Source organism: Falco cherrug, chromosome 9, assembly GCF_023634085.1.
Source record: "Falco cherrug isolate bFalChe1 chromosome 9, bFalChe1.pri, whole genome shotgun sequence".
NCBI lineage: Eukaryota > Metazoa > Chordata > Aves > Falconiformes > Falconidae > Falco > Falco cherrug.
The window spans coordinates 27,137,772-27,154,072 of NC_073705.1; the positions used below are offsets into that span (position 1 = coordinate 27,137,772).

General features: G+C 49.5%; 1 protein-coding gene across 1 annotated transcript; it reads left to right on the plus strand.

Annotated features, from left to right (window-relative positions):
- The first annotated feature begins 7,604 nt into the window (after positions 1–7,604).
- CALHM3 (calcium homeostasis modulator 3) lies at positions 7,605–10,369 on the plus strand. Its single transcript, XM_005437265.2, has 3 exons — positions 7,605–7,894; positions 8,785–9,040; positions 9,983–10,369. Exons 1-3 carry the CDS (start codon positions 7,605–7,607, stop codon positions 10,367–10,369), a joined length of 933 nt encoding a protein of 310 aa, XP_005437322.2.
- Positions 10,370–16,301: the final 5,932 nt, after the last annotated feature.

A 16,301-nucleotide genomic window follows, 5' to 3' on the forward strand; every position in this document is an offset into this window, starting at 1 on the left:
TAGGACAGAGAATTTTGATAATTGCACAGATGATTAAGATGTCCTCTTCACAGTTTCTAAACTACACTGTCATTGCTACTCTTGAATGAACGACCTAGAAACACAGACGTTCTCCAGCTGAGCCACTCTGAACCAGAGGAGTCTGTAAAACAAAGTAGATTTTTATCTGGAAGAAAAGGCTTTTAGAAAAGCAGCAGCAGCTAGGGGTAAAGAGATGTCAGAGCTGCTCAGCCCTTCCCACGTGGGCTCCATCACTGGTGACAGTGACCGCCACAGCTGCCACCTGTGCAGGGCTGTGCCTGCTCGGGTGAGGAGCAGCTGAGGCTTCATCCCTGTGACTGCACCACCAGGTAGACAGGGTGGTTGGCAAAGGGGCTGTCAAAGGATGTGACTAAAGGCTTCTTATGAGAAAGAGCTGCCGATTTGGGTTTGGTTTGGGGTTTTTTTTTTCTTCTCTGCAGAGAAATGGTACAGTGAGCTGAGTGTTCTGTCTCTGACTCACTTTTTGAGGCAAGTTTGGAGTCAGCGCTGCTGCTCAAAGGAAACCTGAGACAAACCCAAACCGCGACTGGCTTAAATACTGCTGTATGTGATGGTTTACACCTTTGCAAAGCAGAAACCCTGCCTCACTGCATGCACATCCTCCTCTCACAGAGGCAGGGGGGTTTAACCATTGTGTGTATGAGAGTAAATAACCACAAAACACACTGGAAGAGTCAGTCTCCCACCTCATAGCACCAAGGAACATGGAGGCAAGGTGAACTTTAACACACGTGGAAAGAGATTGTGGGTTTTTTAACAAGAAAACATCTGTAGTGTTTTGGTTACGGTGTCTTCATGCATACCTCAGTTTTCTTGGGAAACTGCTGCATGGTTTACAGCAGAGAGGAGCAGACCCTTACACCACCCAGCCCTGCCAGTGGGATTGCTTCTCTTTCACCAGCCAGTACAACCCCTGCGGTTCGTTTGCAGTGCCTAAGAAAGAGTTAACTTTGCTCTACCACACTGTTAGCCCAGAAAATGCCTGATGGCTCTGAAAAGTTAGCAGAGATACATACAGGAGATGAGCCCAAGCATCCTGGATGACAACCACGCTTGTGCTTCAGCCTCCAGCATCGCATCGATGCTGCAGAAGTTCTGTGTCACTGTACCTCTGAGCAACTCCAGAGCAGGGCTGGCAGCGCTGATCTGCCCGGTACCACTTCCAGGGATGCTCAGCACTCCTGAAAAATCTCCCTCTTGTCTACGAGTACGATGGGACGGGCGGGCGGACGGACAGCCCTTGCAGCCGCCGGCGCCGAGCCCGTGGGACGGCCGGAGCCGCAGCACCGCTCCGTGGTGACGGGTCCCTCTGCAAGCAAAGCACGAGGACGCAGGCTTGCTGGTTTAAAATGCACTGTTTAGGACCCGTGCATCACTGTGTTGTACAAAGAAAAGCTGTTTCCACCCCGTTTAGAGGCTTTGCTCTGCTGCCTTGCCTTCCCTCCACCCCACCCCCCAGCTCCAGCCCCCCCGGGTGCAAACAGCCCTAGCTTCCCTTTTTAAAGGTCCTGCTCTGCTGCACCAGAGTGCACAGCCGTGACACTGGGATGCTGCTTCATCCTATGTGAATGACTCAAAAACACAGTCAGTTTCACTTAAGGCCTTGAATAAAACCAAAAATTTCCTGAGGAAAAACATTGTGAAACTTCCTAATAAATTTATCTTTCTGTCTTTACAAACTTCTTCCATTCCTGACATGTAAATTAGAGAAATAGAGGATCACTCCTTGCAAAAGATCCATGACATTAATCAGCTTGTCTCTAGGAAACTCCTACGTCGTTGCTTGCGCATCCCAGAAGTACTAAATTCAACCACAAGCACAAGCAGTGCAGGTAGATTTGTGTTATAACAACATATCTGTAGCCACAGGAATGTTTTAAGAAATCTGTGCTACGGATTACATCTTGAAAATTCAAGAGTCCATATCTAGTATGCCAAATGGCTACTACTTGAATTGCTGGTAAGAGTCAACAGAAAGCTGACCTCGTACATGACGTGTTCTTGAATGTTAATGTGGAACAACTTGTAATGAGATATGGAAACATAATCAGGACATCAAGCCATATTCCCTATGGTTATATCAAACAAGATTTTACTATCATACAGTCACTTCACCATAACAGCCAGGAGAACAGTGACAGCAAACCAGCCCATACCTGGGATGGGAGCACTGGCAGCCAACATCTGCAAGGCAAGTGCTCACGCACCTCTGGAATGTGGCAAAATGAGGTGACAGAATCAGCTTTTAGCAGTAACTTTCCTGAAGGACTTTGGCGAATTAACCACACAGCACAGACTAAAATTTTCACTTAAAAGCCATGAATCCAGCTACCAAAGGACTTTGTTTGCTTCTTGGAGCAGTCACACTGGACAAGGACTGTGTCAGCTCCAAATCCCAATGGCTGCAGTATCCCAGGGTCGTGGCAGCAAGATGCATTTCATCACCCAACCTCCATCTCCTTTCAGACACTTAAATAGTTTCTATGACAGCCAAACTGATCTCTCAAGAAAAGTTTGTTATCAGTGGTTTTCAGCCTGTAAACTGTGGAGTCCCCAGGGCTGGAGCTTAATTTTAAGAGCCTGAGAAAAATAACAAGAAAAGCTAGTTAAATGTCAGTAGCCTTAAATCCTCTATCTGGGGCCTGCACCTCTCTGGAAGATATGTGAGCATTAGCTAATCAGAAAAAGTCTGAAAAATCACTGAGCCAGGATATTAGGAGATCAGCCCGATTCCCTAATTCTCCACCTTATTCCCTAATTCACTCTCAAAATGAGAGGAGACTCCATCTCAAATTATCTCACTGCAGCATCAGCTCCAAGCCAAGCAGATAAACGGCTTTGCAAAAAGCTCTCCATCAGAAATGGTGTGAATTAGGTCAAGGTTGGGATAATGCAGAGATCAGGCAACAGGGCTCCCACGTAAGCCAAAAGCCCAAGTGCTAATGGCCAGGAGAGAAATATATAATGGGCTCTTAAGAAGAGCAACACATAACTAAGCCATATATTTCCTCACTGGCAGTCAGCTGCATGTTGGTGCTTTAATGAAGTTACAAGGCAGAACACAGGAGTATCTAACCTCCAGAGAACATCATTAGTGAAGACAAACTACATTTCACAATGCTGCCATTATTTTTGCTAGCATCTCATTAATCATTTAATGGTCATCACTTATTCTTTTCTTAGCCTTTTCTTAGCACAGAGTACTCCGCTGTGCAAAAATACCGAGATTCAGGCAGTCCCTGTCCCACAGAGCTAACAGTGCTTTAATTTGGCTCTGCTGCCAGTTCCCAATGCTGTGGAAACTCCTAATGGTAGGGAAGAAATCCTGCCTGTGTCCTTCATGAGCAGTTGAAATGGAAGGTGACTTCTGTGGTAGACTGGAGAAGCTGAAAGATGTCCAGGCAGTAAGGGGTAAAACCTCTGCCAGCTTTGCAGAAAAAGGCAGCAATGCTGCTGCTCTGCTGTCCGAAGATAGCAGTGGGAGACTAGTCCCCAAACTGTCTGAAAAAGGTAGTAGAAAATAAAGCTGAGTTGCAACCTGCTGGCCAGGTATAGACAGACTCTCAGGGGGGTCTCCCTGTGTGCCCAGGGGTCAGCAACTGGCCCACATGAACTGCAGAGGAACAAAGTATTGGTCTGCAGGCGCTGTTGCTGGTAAAGGTGATTTATGGTGTTAATGGCCTTCACTTGAACACGAGATAACGTATTTCCTCTTAAGCCTTGACAAAGCATTAACCCTTATCCTCTGAATAAACATGGCCAGGTGGAAGGGGTTTTCCAGTTCACCTGCTGAGAGGTGCCAAAACCAGAGATGGGACCACAGCCCTCCTGAGGTGACCTCGGAGAACATAGATGCTCTCACACCGCAGGGTTGAAGTGTTTCACCAGTGACTTACTCATCCTCCCAGTCCCTGGCTGGGGATCACATGGATCCACACTTAACCCTGTAAATTGAATGTGAGGCAAGGAGCACACATCACTCAGGCCCTGGTTTTTGTAGCTTATTTTAACTAAACACCACCTGGAGGTGACATTCCATGTGACAATTAATGAGCCAAGAAATTAGGAAGGAAGAGACATTCAGAGCTAAATTAATTTCATAGCCATCTCTTGCTGTCCAGAAATGTGCTGGGCCAATTCTGCATCCCAGTTTGTCCCAGGGTAACTCCACAGCCAGCAGAGGCAAGGACAGGAATGGGGCAATAGCTCAGCCTCCTGCAGGGCTGGTACTAGGACCCCAACTGCAGCACTTGCTCTGAGCAGGACAGTCACCACTGTGCCCTCCAGGCAGGTGTCAGAGTTGCTGTGCCTTTGCAGATCAATTGCAAAAATATGCTTTTTTAACAGCAGAAAAAGTAGTCCTTCATTTTTCATGCCCTTACATCATCTCAGGAGCAGCTGACCAACCCATGTAAGTTTTCTAAAAATATTTTGCCTAAGGCAGATGTTCAGGACAGAAAAAAAATCAGTCTGGGTAATTAAATAATTTGCCAAAGTTATAAACAACTGCAAATGGCTCCTAATGAGGTAAAACGTCATCTCCCATGCCAGGGGCCAGGACCACTCCTGCCAGAGCCCTGCAGGACCCCTACCAGGACAAGCGCTCATGGCAATGGCCTGTTTCCAGAAGAACAAGCTTTGGGAAAACTGCTCCTAGACACCAGCCTTCCTGGGGGAAAGGGGGTCCGGTCCCAGCACAGAAAAGGGAGACTGAAGTGTGACAAAGCAACTCCTATCCCCAGCAGCTCACTCGTAGCTGGGGTGTGGGGAAGGCCAGGGATCAAGCAGGGCTACTAGCACAGCCATGGTGCTCCTGCCACCGTCCCTTGGGGATCAGCCCAACGGTGAGTATGGAGCTGGTGGCACAGACCGAGGGCACAGCCCCAGACACACTGGATCTGCGCTGCTGACTCTGCTCCCCATCTAAAAATACGTATAAGAGCTTACTCTGGTTATACACACACCCTGAGGGCAGGCATGCTGCATGCACAGCATCAGTGCTGCTTCAGCATTGCAGGCTCATGCACAAAACTGACCATACCATGAATTTATCCCATTTTAAATGGCCACCTCAAATTTTGGTGATTAAATCCTTTTCCTCAAAGCAAGAGAGACTGATGGCTGTGCTGGACCAAAAGAGCACTCACCTATAGGGTGGGTATTTCCCACACCTGCACCCACCACCCTCTATCATCCAAGGCAAAATGTCTACAGCTGGTATTTTACTCTCATTAAGGACCAGGCAAAAGCATCCCCCTCCCTCTGCTGATGTTCTGCAGTGCTGAAGCAAAACCAACGCATTGTCCAACATGGACATCCAAAAGATCCACTGAGGAACAACAGCTTCCAGCATGGTTTTGGAGATGTTCTGCCAAGGAGCAGCTGCCTTCCTCTGAGGACAGCATCCCAGCATTCCTGTCCAACAGCCCCAGAGAGCCGCATGCAGCCTTGCAGCAGGGTCAGAAGGGTGACTACACTGGAGCAGATGATCTCACTGGAGGAGAGAAGATAGATTATTTTAGTCCTTGTTTCCTTTTTGTTTCACCCTAAGAATGAGTAATCCAACATGCTTAGTTTTGAGAATAATTTTGAACATTTACCCATGTCTAGCAACTTACCTTAAGGGTCCTTTCTCCCTCTCCCCAGGAAGCTCCTGATTGTGCTGTAAATTAAGGAATATTCCTTCTTCAACAGCTCCATGTCTCTGCTCTGAGTTACTGTTGAGAACCCAGATCACAGCAGAGTGCAGCGATTACCCTGCATGTGGATGAAGTAAAATTCCCTTGTAGCTTGTGCTATCCAGAGGCTGCTTCCTACTCTTTTTACATCTTGTTTTCCTGAGCTGTGAGGTACTATTTAGCCTTTCTTATGTTTCTGCCCAGGAGAGCTGGAAAGAAAAAATTATTTCTCTAAAGTAATTGTTTTACAGAGAGTGCACAGCACTTTCTGAACCTGAGTCAGCACATAAATGCAAGCTATTAAACAAGAAACCCAGTGAGCATTAAAGCAGTGGGGAACCAAAGCAGGCTGCACCCTGGCTAAAACTCACCTGTGGAGTTCAGCCAGGGGTCCTGAAGCCCTGTAACAGTGAAATGGAGTGGTCCTGATGTCCTATAAAGGAAAAATGGAAACACGAGCTGATTAGCTGTGGGTTTTTATTGCTGCTGGATGAACATTAACACTCATTTCCACTCGCAGGTAAAAGAGAACATAGATATTATGGTCAGTGCATTTGTGTTTCATTAAACTAATTGTGTTAGTTGCTGTTTAGATTCGAGGTGATGACATTGTAGCCCTCTAAGTCAGCATGTGTTGCACACCCGCTGTATATGCCCCTGAGAAACCATAGGTACCTCCTCCCACTGCTCCCTTCCAGTGCGATCCCATCAAGGCAGCCAGCCCTGCAATGCGAGCCAGCATGGGCACAAAACTCAGCGCTGGCAGCAAGTGCACTTTTGTGGAGATGGTTCCTCTCTTTTTCAAGAAAATAGATAAATGTAACACTTTTCCCCCCGCCCTTTCCTGAAGGCATGTGGAAACTTCAGCCAAGAAGAAATCTGAGAGTTTTTTCAGATGAAAGCTGGGAAGAGGAAAATGATGTTGAATACATCAGAACAAAACTGAGCTTCCTTGTGTGGCAACAACCTGTAAAATAAATTTTTGAGAGGAAAAGAATAATTGCTTTTGGGTTATTTAAAGGGACAGAAGACAATAGTTCAGTCCCACAGGAAAAGTGAGCCAGGTGCTCTGATTGCACCATGCCTTCTGACAGGGAGCAAGAAGAAGGCCCAGCACAAGGGTCTTGGACATGGATGTAAGGTATGGTATAAACATCTCAGTACCTGTACAACACATAGCCAAACACAGCCTTTGCCCTGAAGTGCCATTCCAGGCTTTGAAAGCTATTGATCTTCACAGCCTCCTCACTGAAGGGCTGGTCGTTTCAGCGCATTTTCATAGGGAAATCAGTGATGTGGTATGCTCAGAGCCAGGAGCGTGCTCCCTATCCTGCTCAGGGCTGCAGACCTGTTTCACTGAAGAGAAAGAGGGCAGCAGCAATAACACAGATGAGCTTGTTTGACTCACCTGGCTTCTCCCAGCCCGATGGTTGCTCAACAGCCCTTAATCAGTGGAGAGGGCATCTCACAGGCATCCACTGGCAGCTCTATGTTGAGAGTTAACATTGGCAGGAGGGAGGGACACAGCACTACTGGAGGCTGCTGCTGGCTGGCACATGGGACCGCCCTGAAAATGAGAAATGGGGCAGGAAAAACAGCTACCCGAGGCCACATCCATCTGCTCACCTAGAAAAGCTACCAGCTGCCCCAGAAGATACACACTGCATGAGACAGCTGTGAAAGCTGTGTGCCAGTGGGGAGCCCTGTTCTGGGGCTTTTCCCCTTGCCACAGCAGCTGTCTTCCATCCTTGTCCTCCTGACCCAGCCGACTGCAGGCAGAGCTGCATCCCCTGCCCCGCGGCAGCAGAAGGAGAGGTGAAGGGAGACAGGCTGTGCCAGGCAGCCCAGGGATTTCCTAGGAGGAGCACCCCTGGCCAAAAGAACATGATGGACCGTTTCCGGATGATCTTCCAGTACTTCCAGTCCAACTCGGAGTCTGTAATGAATGGGATTTGTGGGCTGTTAGCCCTGGCTAGCATAAAGATGTATACCTGCTTTGACTTCAGCTGCCCCTGTCTGCCCCATTACAACATGGCATACGGCTTGGGGATCATGTTTGTACCCCCCATCGCCCTTTTCCTCTGCGGCCTCATCCTCAACAGACAGTCCCTGGTGATGCTGGAGGAGTGGAGGCGACCACAGGGGCACAGAAAGAAGGACCTAGCTGTCATCAGGTGGGGTTTGTACTGGGAGTGGCATCCTTCCTTCCATCTCCTGCTTAGTTGTCTTGTCCCCATAGCTTTGATCCTCCTGATAATTAATTTTCTTCTAAGCTCAGCTCCCAAGACCTTTCCCCGTGGGCCTGTAGGGGTAGGGGCATGGTAAATGCATTTGTAACAGCAGAAAGGAACACAGAGCCTCATCCCATCCCAGAAAAGGAGGGCAGGAGCACTTTGACACCAGCAGCTGTGTTTATGGGGCTGCCCTGGGGTGCACATGCAGGTTCTCCCAGGACTTGAACATGCAAAAGGATGAGGTGTTTCCACTTAAACGTGCAGAAAGAGCATCATTTCCATCACAGTCATTCTTTATCAATAGCCTTGTGGTTTCCCTCCCCTCAGTTGAATTTTTACTGACTTACACTTGCGGGAAGGAGATGAGAATCACATTCAATCTGTTACATACGAAGTTTTACCCAGTGCACAGGTTGACACAGAACGGGGGAAGAAAGGCTGCAGAGAAAAGTGATTATTTTTTTCCAGGTAGAAACGGCACTGACAGGAAAAGAAAGTGCAAGTGGAAGACAAGGAAGAGCTGACAAGGATTTGTGCATGGGGGAGACAGTCGAGGCAAGCACATAAGGACTGTGCACTGCACTGAATGCCCACCAGACACAGAGCACTACCATACACCGGCACAGGTTTCACTGGGAGGCAGCACCAACAAAGAGATCCCAGAGCAGAAGAGGCATTAGCTAGACTAGAGCAACGCTGGGGACGGTCCTGGGCTTCAGCTCCCTGGCTCTAGGAGGACTGCTTGGCACAGGGCAGCCTGCATCCATCAAGGCTCTGGATGAGGAGAAAGCTACCGGCATTTACCCACTCACCTCTCTCTCCTGCTCCAGGTATATGTGTTCCTCCATCCTGCAGCGAGCCATGGTTGCCCCTGTTGTCTGGATCATAGTGACCCTCCTGGATGGCAAATGCCTGATCTGTGCTTTCAGCAGCTCCGTGGATCCTGAGAAGTTTGTGGGCTTTGCCAATGCCAGCCTGGTGCAGGTGCAGGAGGTGCTGGCCAAGGTGCCCTGCAAGGATGACGAGCTCATGAGGAACAACACATCCCGCAAGGCAGTGTCCAGGTACCTGCGCTGCTGGTCCCAGGTAGGTCACTGCCAGCCAAGCCCCCCGTGAGATGCCCAGGGCACACATCACCTGCTCCTGCTCTACCTCAATTTGTTACAGCTTCACCACAGTCAGGCTGGGAGCAAGGCTGCCCTTTCTTTGCTTCTTTATGCCCCCAAATGCTGCCACGCTCAGTGATTATCTCCAGAGTCACTCAGGCAGGGAGAAGGGACAAAATAAAGGATGGTTTAATTAAAAGAACCATTTCTAGAAGACCCAGCAACTTCTAAACCCAGATAATCAAAAACAGACTGTAAAGAATACAGGTGCCTCCTAAGGCCCTGTCCAGTGTTAGAAGACCTTTCTAACCGCTAGCTTTGCAGACAGAACACACTGTTTGAAGGACAGTGCTAGCCAAGACAGATGGCAACAGCTTGCTCAGGAACAATAGAACAGGACACAACAGGGAGTGGCCCTGGCCAGTCCCTGCTTTTGGTACAGGAGTGCCAGGTCAGGGATGAGGACCTGTGGGAGGGCATTGAAAACAAGCCTTTCCCTCTTACCAAAGGGAGCTGCACGTAGTCTGGGCTGCCCTCACCCTACTGTGGGGACTCCTGGGCCCTGGAGCCAGTGTAGGTGGCAGAAGATCTCACTGGAGATAAGTGAGTGCCAAAGAAGAGCACTGAAGCCCCCTTCCCCTGGGGCGTACTCATGCTCAAAGCAAATACCTGGCTCCTCCAGGCTGACTTTGCAGTTATCTACTGAACTATTGATGCACAGATAGATGTCCTATACTCACTGGTTGGAGATGACACCAACCATCTGAGTGCAGCTTGAGCGTGCTGAGCTTCAGGTACAGGTTGAGGACATGAGTCCAAATGCACCACATCTCCAGCCACACAAATTCTCCGTCTCAGTAATACAGGCAAACAGCTTGTGCCTGTCTTGCTCCTATTCCACTGCTTATTTCTTATCATTCAGGCACTCGGCTGGAGCATTTTGTTGATCCTTATAGTAGCAGCTTTCCTCGCCCGCTGGCTCAGACCTTGCTTCAACCAGGCCACCCTCCTGCAGGCACGTCACTGGAGCAACTACATTGACATCGAGCAAAAGATTTTTGAGGAAACCTGCTGTGAGCACAGCCGGCTCTTTGCTCATAAATGCATCCTCCACTTCTTCAAAAGCATGCAGCAAGAGATCAAACTGCACAGCTTCAGCTTGCCAAGGGAGGGAGAGGGGGCTGAGGGAGAGGAAGATCTCCAGGGCATCACAGATCAGGAGCAGGTGAATCAACTTCTGAAAAGGTGGTACTATGAGAAACCTCCCCTGAATGTCAGCCAAGCAACCCAGAGGTGTCCCCTGGGGTGAGAAAAATCCCCTCTGTTCCAGGCAAAGTGTCTGCTTTGCCCTGCAGACACTGAAGGGACACTGCCATACCTCTGCACAAAGCCAGGACCAGCAGGGTCATGACAGCAGTGCTCACATCTTCCTCCAAAACCGCAACCCCAAAGATTCTGCTCCAGGGCATGCCTGGCAAAACCTCCAAAATAAAGTAGTTCTTGAAGATCCAAAGGTCCCAGACTCAATCACTTAGTTAATGACTTTTCTAAACCAAAGGCTCTGCATAGCCCTTCTGTCATATGAAAGAGTTTGCAGCTCCTTACAGCTGTGATAAAACCCTTCTGGCTTGAGCAAGGATTTCAACCAAGGCAGCAACATCTGGCTGCTTATGCAAACCAACTGGAGCAGCAGCTTCCCAGAGGTGTGGGGAGCTCCTGCCCATTTCAGTGAAACCTGTTTCAGAGAGTTAGCAGTGCTGACACTGAAATTATTTAATCTGCAACTCTTTTAGTACCACACCAACACATTTACTCAAAAAGGCAAAACCACCTCCTACATCTTCCCATCTGCTGAGAGCTCTGGCTGCCCCCAGCCCAGCTGCCAAACTGTTCAGCCTCCCTCTAACAAGCCATCAATAATTCCATGAGTTCTCAAAACAAAATATGGCAATGCACTGAAATTCATGGAGCAGCATAAATTTAATTGAAGATACCTCTGGACAAGCATCCCTGGATTGGATTTGCAGAAGGAAGTGAGATTGAGGCTTTGCTTAACATATCCAGAGCCACAGGCCTCTGCTGGGGTCCACGTGGCTGCTCTAAGCACTGGCATTAGGCCATGGAAAGGACACACTGACTCTGTCTGAAAAGTCTGAACACCAGTTTTAAATACTCCCCTGCTAGATTTTAGTACAAACCAATCTATCCAGAAGATATCCTTGTGTCACCTGGTTGGTTATTTCCATCCTTAGTTTTTAAACTGTTTGAATATAACCTTTATCTGAGCCTCTAATGCCAATTACTTTCTTACCTGCCTTTTTCCAGCCCCTGTTGTAGGTGGTGCCAACCACGGTGCCAGTGTGATTGATATTCCTGTCCAGCACTGCTGCTTGGATGCATTAAACTCTTTACTGCAGACTAACCCAGCACAGACATATATATTCCTCCACCTGAGGCTCACACTGATGCCCACTTAGTCCCTGGGAATGAGGGGTGCAAGGCAGAGGTGTGAGGAGGGAAGGTGAAAAAGAAACACCTCCTTGGCTGTGAACGTACAGATGGGGCAAGCAGGGCTTCCAGGAGGAAAGCAGTGGGTGGTGAGGGGGCAAAGAAACCTGCCACCACCTTGTGATTAAATCCAAAATGAGGGATCAAATTGAAAACTTACATTAACTCCCCAAATTAACTTGTCAAGCTGCTGGGAGGCGTGCCACCTCCTCCCCAGGATGTTTGTATGCATGGAGTCAGGGAGGGAGGAGACATGTGGCAAAATACAGGGAGGCCAAATAACTCTCTGGGCCACCCGTGGGCAGCTGCACCCCTCTGCCAGCTGAGGCCCGGCCAGGAGCTGTGGGGTGCAGAGCTGCTCTTATTTTCATAGCAAAATCAGCTCTGGATGAATCCCTGAGGTAACCTGGACATGCTCAGAGAGGGCACCAAGGCAGCTATGTCCCATGCTGGTTGGGAATAACACAGTGGTCTTCCCACCAGGAGCTCTTTAAGTCCAGAGAGCCTCTGAACATTCTTTTGAAATCAGGATTGCACTTTGAATTTCATCTCTGGTTTACTTTTATCAGACACAACATCACAAATCTCAGGCTGTGACTCAGTTCAGGCTCACCACTCTCCACTAGTCAAATTGACTTATTTTCCTAACCAGCTCAGAGCAGAAGCCCACAGCTCATTTTTGCATGCTGCTTTCCATGTTCTCAGGTTTTAAGTCATCCAAGAGTGGCTGCAAAACATGACATGCAAAAAAGGGGAAGAGGAACAGCTTTGTTATCTGTATTGGGAGGGAGAAAACTGGAGGATGTAAGGGCACTGCTATAGATCTATGCAGGTCTACAAAGGCTCACATGCTGCTGAGAGGGTCAGTCTGGTCCATGGAGCAGCTGCAGTTGGGAGGCTCGAACAGCCGCGGCCCTCCCAGAGTCCCTTGCTGTGTTCCCCTTTGAAGCCAGAAAACTCTCCTCCATTGTGGAAAATGGTATCTGGCACCCCACAATGGGACAAGAGGCAACAGGCACAAACCCAAAATGCAGGGAAATTCATTTAAACAGAAGAAAACACTTACTTTGAGGGTGATGGAACAGGCTGCCCAAAGATCGTGGCATCTCCACCCATGGAAAAATTCACAACCCTTTTAGATGTGGCCCTGAGCACACTTTAAGCAGGGAAGAGGGCGGACCAGACAATCTCAAGGGATCCCTTCCCACCAGCTCTGCTAGGAGTGCGTACTGTCCTGTAGAAGTGGAAAGGGTCAGTCACAAACTTTGGCAGCTCTCTGTCCCTCAGGGCTGGTCTGATGCCTGACCTACAGACATATGTGACATGCTCAGGTGTTGCAGCACTATCAAAACTAGTTGGCTGCAACAAGGCTTTTTCCATCACTTACCAGGTTAACTTCAATAAGTAGTTCCCACACCTTGCCCCAGCACAGCCACCAATTCCCTACAAGGTTTCAAAAGTTCATTTACTGTCCATGCTGTTTCTTCATCCTCTTCAGGCCAAGTCCACCCTGCTTCTTGCCTCTGCTGCGTCCAGATTCTTCCTTCTCCCAGCTCCTCCTCCCCTCATCTGGGCCTCTTCTTGTCTCTCCTACATCCAGGGTGTGCTCTCTCTACTTCTTCCAAATCTCCTTTCTTCCAGGTCTCCCTTCCTCCAGCACTCCTCTTCACACAGTCCTTCTCTCCTATACCCCTTAGAGCTATTCAAGTACTTAGCAGGAACCAGCCACAGCTGCACATTATCCACATCAGCCGACCCACCACCCCTGAAGCCAGCCTGCAGCTGTACATTATCAATGTTCATTAACCTGCCTTCCTTCCTCCCTCTACATTCAGGGATCCTCACCTGCCAAAATCCTGTGAAACAGCAGGGTTGACTGCAAAAACAACTTCACCAGTCTCTTCCCAAACTGTCCTGATGGGAATTGTGACTGTTTTCACGTCCCTTCGCTCTGTATCCTATATTGACTGGGACATGCAAAGCCCTCCCCAGCTCCCTGGCTTGGTGTCTGGCTTGATGTCCAGGTCAGGTGCAAGACCCCATGTTGGGAGGGACTTGGGCACCCACCATCTCTCCCAGGACCTGGTTTCCAAAGCATGAGCAGGTTGGGATTGTGGGAGGAAGCACTAACTCTGCCTTCTGTTGCAAATCGGTTGGAATGTCCTTTCTGTTGGCAAGCTCATGAAAACAAGGACCTCCCTAACAAGGCAATAAGGAAAGAAAGACCCAAGCACTGGCTTCTGTGGGCTCTGTTTTGAATCCCACTGACTTATTGTTGGCTTCAGTCAGAACGGCCAGTGCTCTGCACCAAGCAGGGTCAGACCTCTCATTCATGTCTCATGAAAGGCAGAGTTTTCCTGGAGATCAAAAAGCCCTCTGCTTTTTTATGAGGTTGATTCGTGCAGGCTTTGATGTGAACTGCCCCTCAAAAAGCTACTCGGCAGCAAACAAGGAAGCCAGCCTGAGCTCTTAGCTAGCAATACAATAAGCCTCATCTATATTCATGCAGCCAAATCTCTTCCCGTTTGTTGAGATCATGCAATTAACCCCTCCACAGCAGGCAGAGCTAAGACTGCCTAGGTATTACCCATGTGCTTTATGCTCACCTCTGTGGTGGCATCTCAGGGTGAACCTGGCATTATCAACCGAGCCCCAGGGCTGGCATGCGGGGAGACATCAGAAACTGCAGTGCTGACTAATGGTCAAAATACCTGGTTTAGCTTCCTACCTCTGTACTGACGCACTGCAAAACCTTGGGGAAAAGTATCTGCCACGTGCCACCCACCTGTGTACAGCTCGCCTTGGTGACGTGTCTCACAGCCACCAATGCAGCCGTGCTGGTGCCCAGGCAATCAGGTGTATCTTGGTATTCATGTCAACAGCACAGGTGGTGCCCGGACCGGAGGGACCGAACACCTTGCAGGTAGTCAGTGCTGCAACCATCTGCTCTACGGCCACTTGTAGTCCCGGTATACCCCCATCCCTATTATTCCCATACTAGGAGAAACCTAGTATATCAAAGCTGCTTTGTGAACTGGGAATAGAAGTGCAGGAGAGCACCAACAACACAATCCATTTCCTTTAGGTTTGTGCTGTAGGAGCTCAGCCTGGCCCAACCATAACTGTCACGTTTCATTTGTGTTTGTCTTGGTTCTGGCAAACTGGGGAGGAGTCCGTCTGGCCTGCTCTGTGCCAGCAAATGTACACAGGATCTCTGCACCAGAAAGCCCCCGGGTCTGCAGAGCTGACAGCAACAAGCTGAACTGAGCCATGCCCTCGTGAAGAGGAGAGGGATGGAAGTGGTGGGGAAGCTTTGCACCCCAGTGTCAGCACGTGGGACATGTCCACCACAGACCTGAGCTGGCTCTGCCCAGGCTGCTCCTGGTGCACTAAGAGCAGGCAGGGCAATGCAGGTATTCAGGTCTGCTTGGGTCCAGACCGCCTGGTTCTGCTGCTGAATTAATAAGCCCACGTAAAGCGGCATGGCTAAACTGTCAGCAATGCTGTGCTGTACAGCCCAGCCAGCCCAGCACCCGGCTAGCTCAGTCCTCCCTGCACCGTCACTGGTTCCGTGGCAAACATGCCCTTAGACACCTTTAGCCTCAGTTCAAGGCATACAGCCAAATCCCAGCCTCAGCTCCTCCTGCTAAATGGATGCACATTGCTGGCTCGTCTAGTCCTTGCTCTGCCCTTCCTGGCAGGTTTCGAGTGATCTTCAAAGGAGCCACAGCTCCACTGTACCCTCAGCCCTCCAGGGCTGCTGGTACCCGCTGGCCTGATGGACAGGAAGGGTTCTGCGCCCTCGGTGCCTGCAGGTGATCTGGTGCTGGTAGGAAACACCGTCCCTTGGGGGATAACGGCTGCCCTTGGGCCAGGGAGGTCACTGGCAGGATTTACACATCCTCCTTGTATTACCGATTCCTGCACAACCCAGATTTATCAAGGGGCTGGGATTATACCCACAAGAGGCAGCTGCAAGAAAATTGTTCAGCCTCCATCGCTGCCATTCAGAGCAGCCAGCCCTTCAGAAATGCTCGTTGGAAGTGGGTGAACAGAAGAAATCTCAGGGAGAAATCTGTGCCTATTTTTCTCCAGCCCCAAAGCCAGAAAAGCACTATGTGCTTCTTGATGTTACCAGCCCATGCGAGCCAGGGTTTGAAGGATATTTTAGCAATCCCTGAAGGCACAGGGCTGTAAAAATCAAAGCTAAAGGCGTCACCTTGTAAGTCTGGCTGAAACATGGATGTTCGCAGGACAGAGGGGAGCCACTAACAGACAGTAGCTGTATTACATCCCAGAGCTCTGAGAGCTTTATCCCTCCTTCCTCCCTTTCCTTTTCTCGTCCTTCTGCAGACTAAACCAGAAAAGGCATTTCCCAGTGAAGCAGGTACAGAGGAGGGGCTGGCAGACCTGAGAGGTGCTTGCATTAGATGCTGCTGGGGTGATGAGTACGCGGAGGGAGGGGGGAAGCTCCAGCACCTCACTTTTCTGTGTGTCACTGCACCGAAGAGGTGGGGCATCCCGTTGGGCCCTGGGAGGAGCTCCCACCTCCTGCATTTGCAAACAGGTTCACAGAGGGCGACCAGCCAACTCCTCTTTCTGCCCAGGGCAGATTACCCTGGGGAGGGAACAGTGATGGTAGCACCTGCACCTTCCAGCCAAGGGGGTCAGTGGCTGGAAGACTGCAGAAATGGGGATGCGGAGAAGAACAAAGCCAGGTTTAGCAAAACAGA

Bases quoted from the DNA above. Each gene is read 5' to 3' on its own strand.
- CALHM3 (XM_005437265.2), top strand. From the start codon at position 7,605: ATGATGGACCGTTTCCGGATGATCTTCCAGTACTTCCAGTCCAACTCG. The intron at 7,895-8,784 runs GTGGGGTTTGTA...CTCCTGCTCCAG, and splicing joins AAGGACCTAGCTGTCATCAG to GTATATGTGTTCCTCCATCC. The intron at 9,041-9,982 runs GTAGGTCACTGC...CTTATCATTCAG, and splicing joins ACCTGCGCTGCTGGTCCCAG to GCACTCGGCTGGAGCATTTT.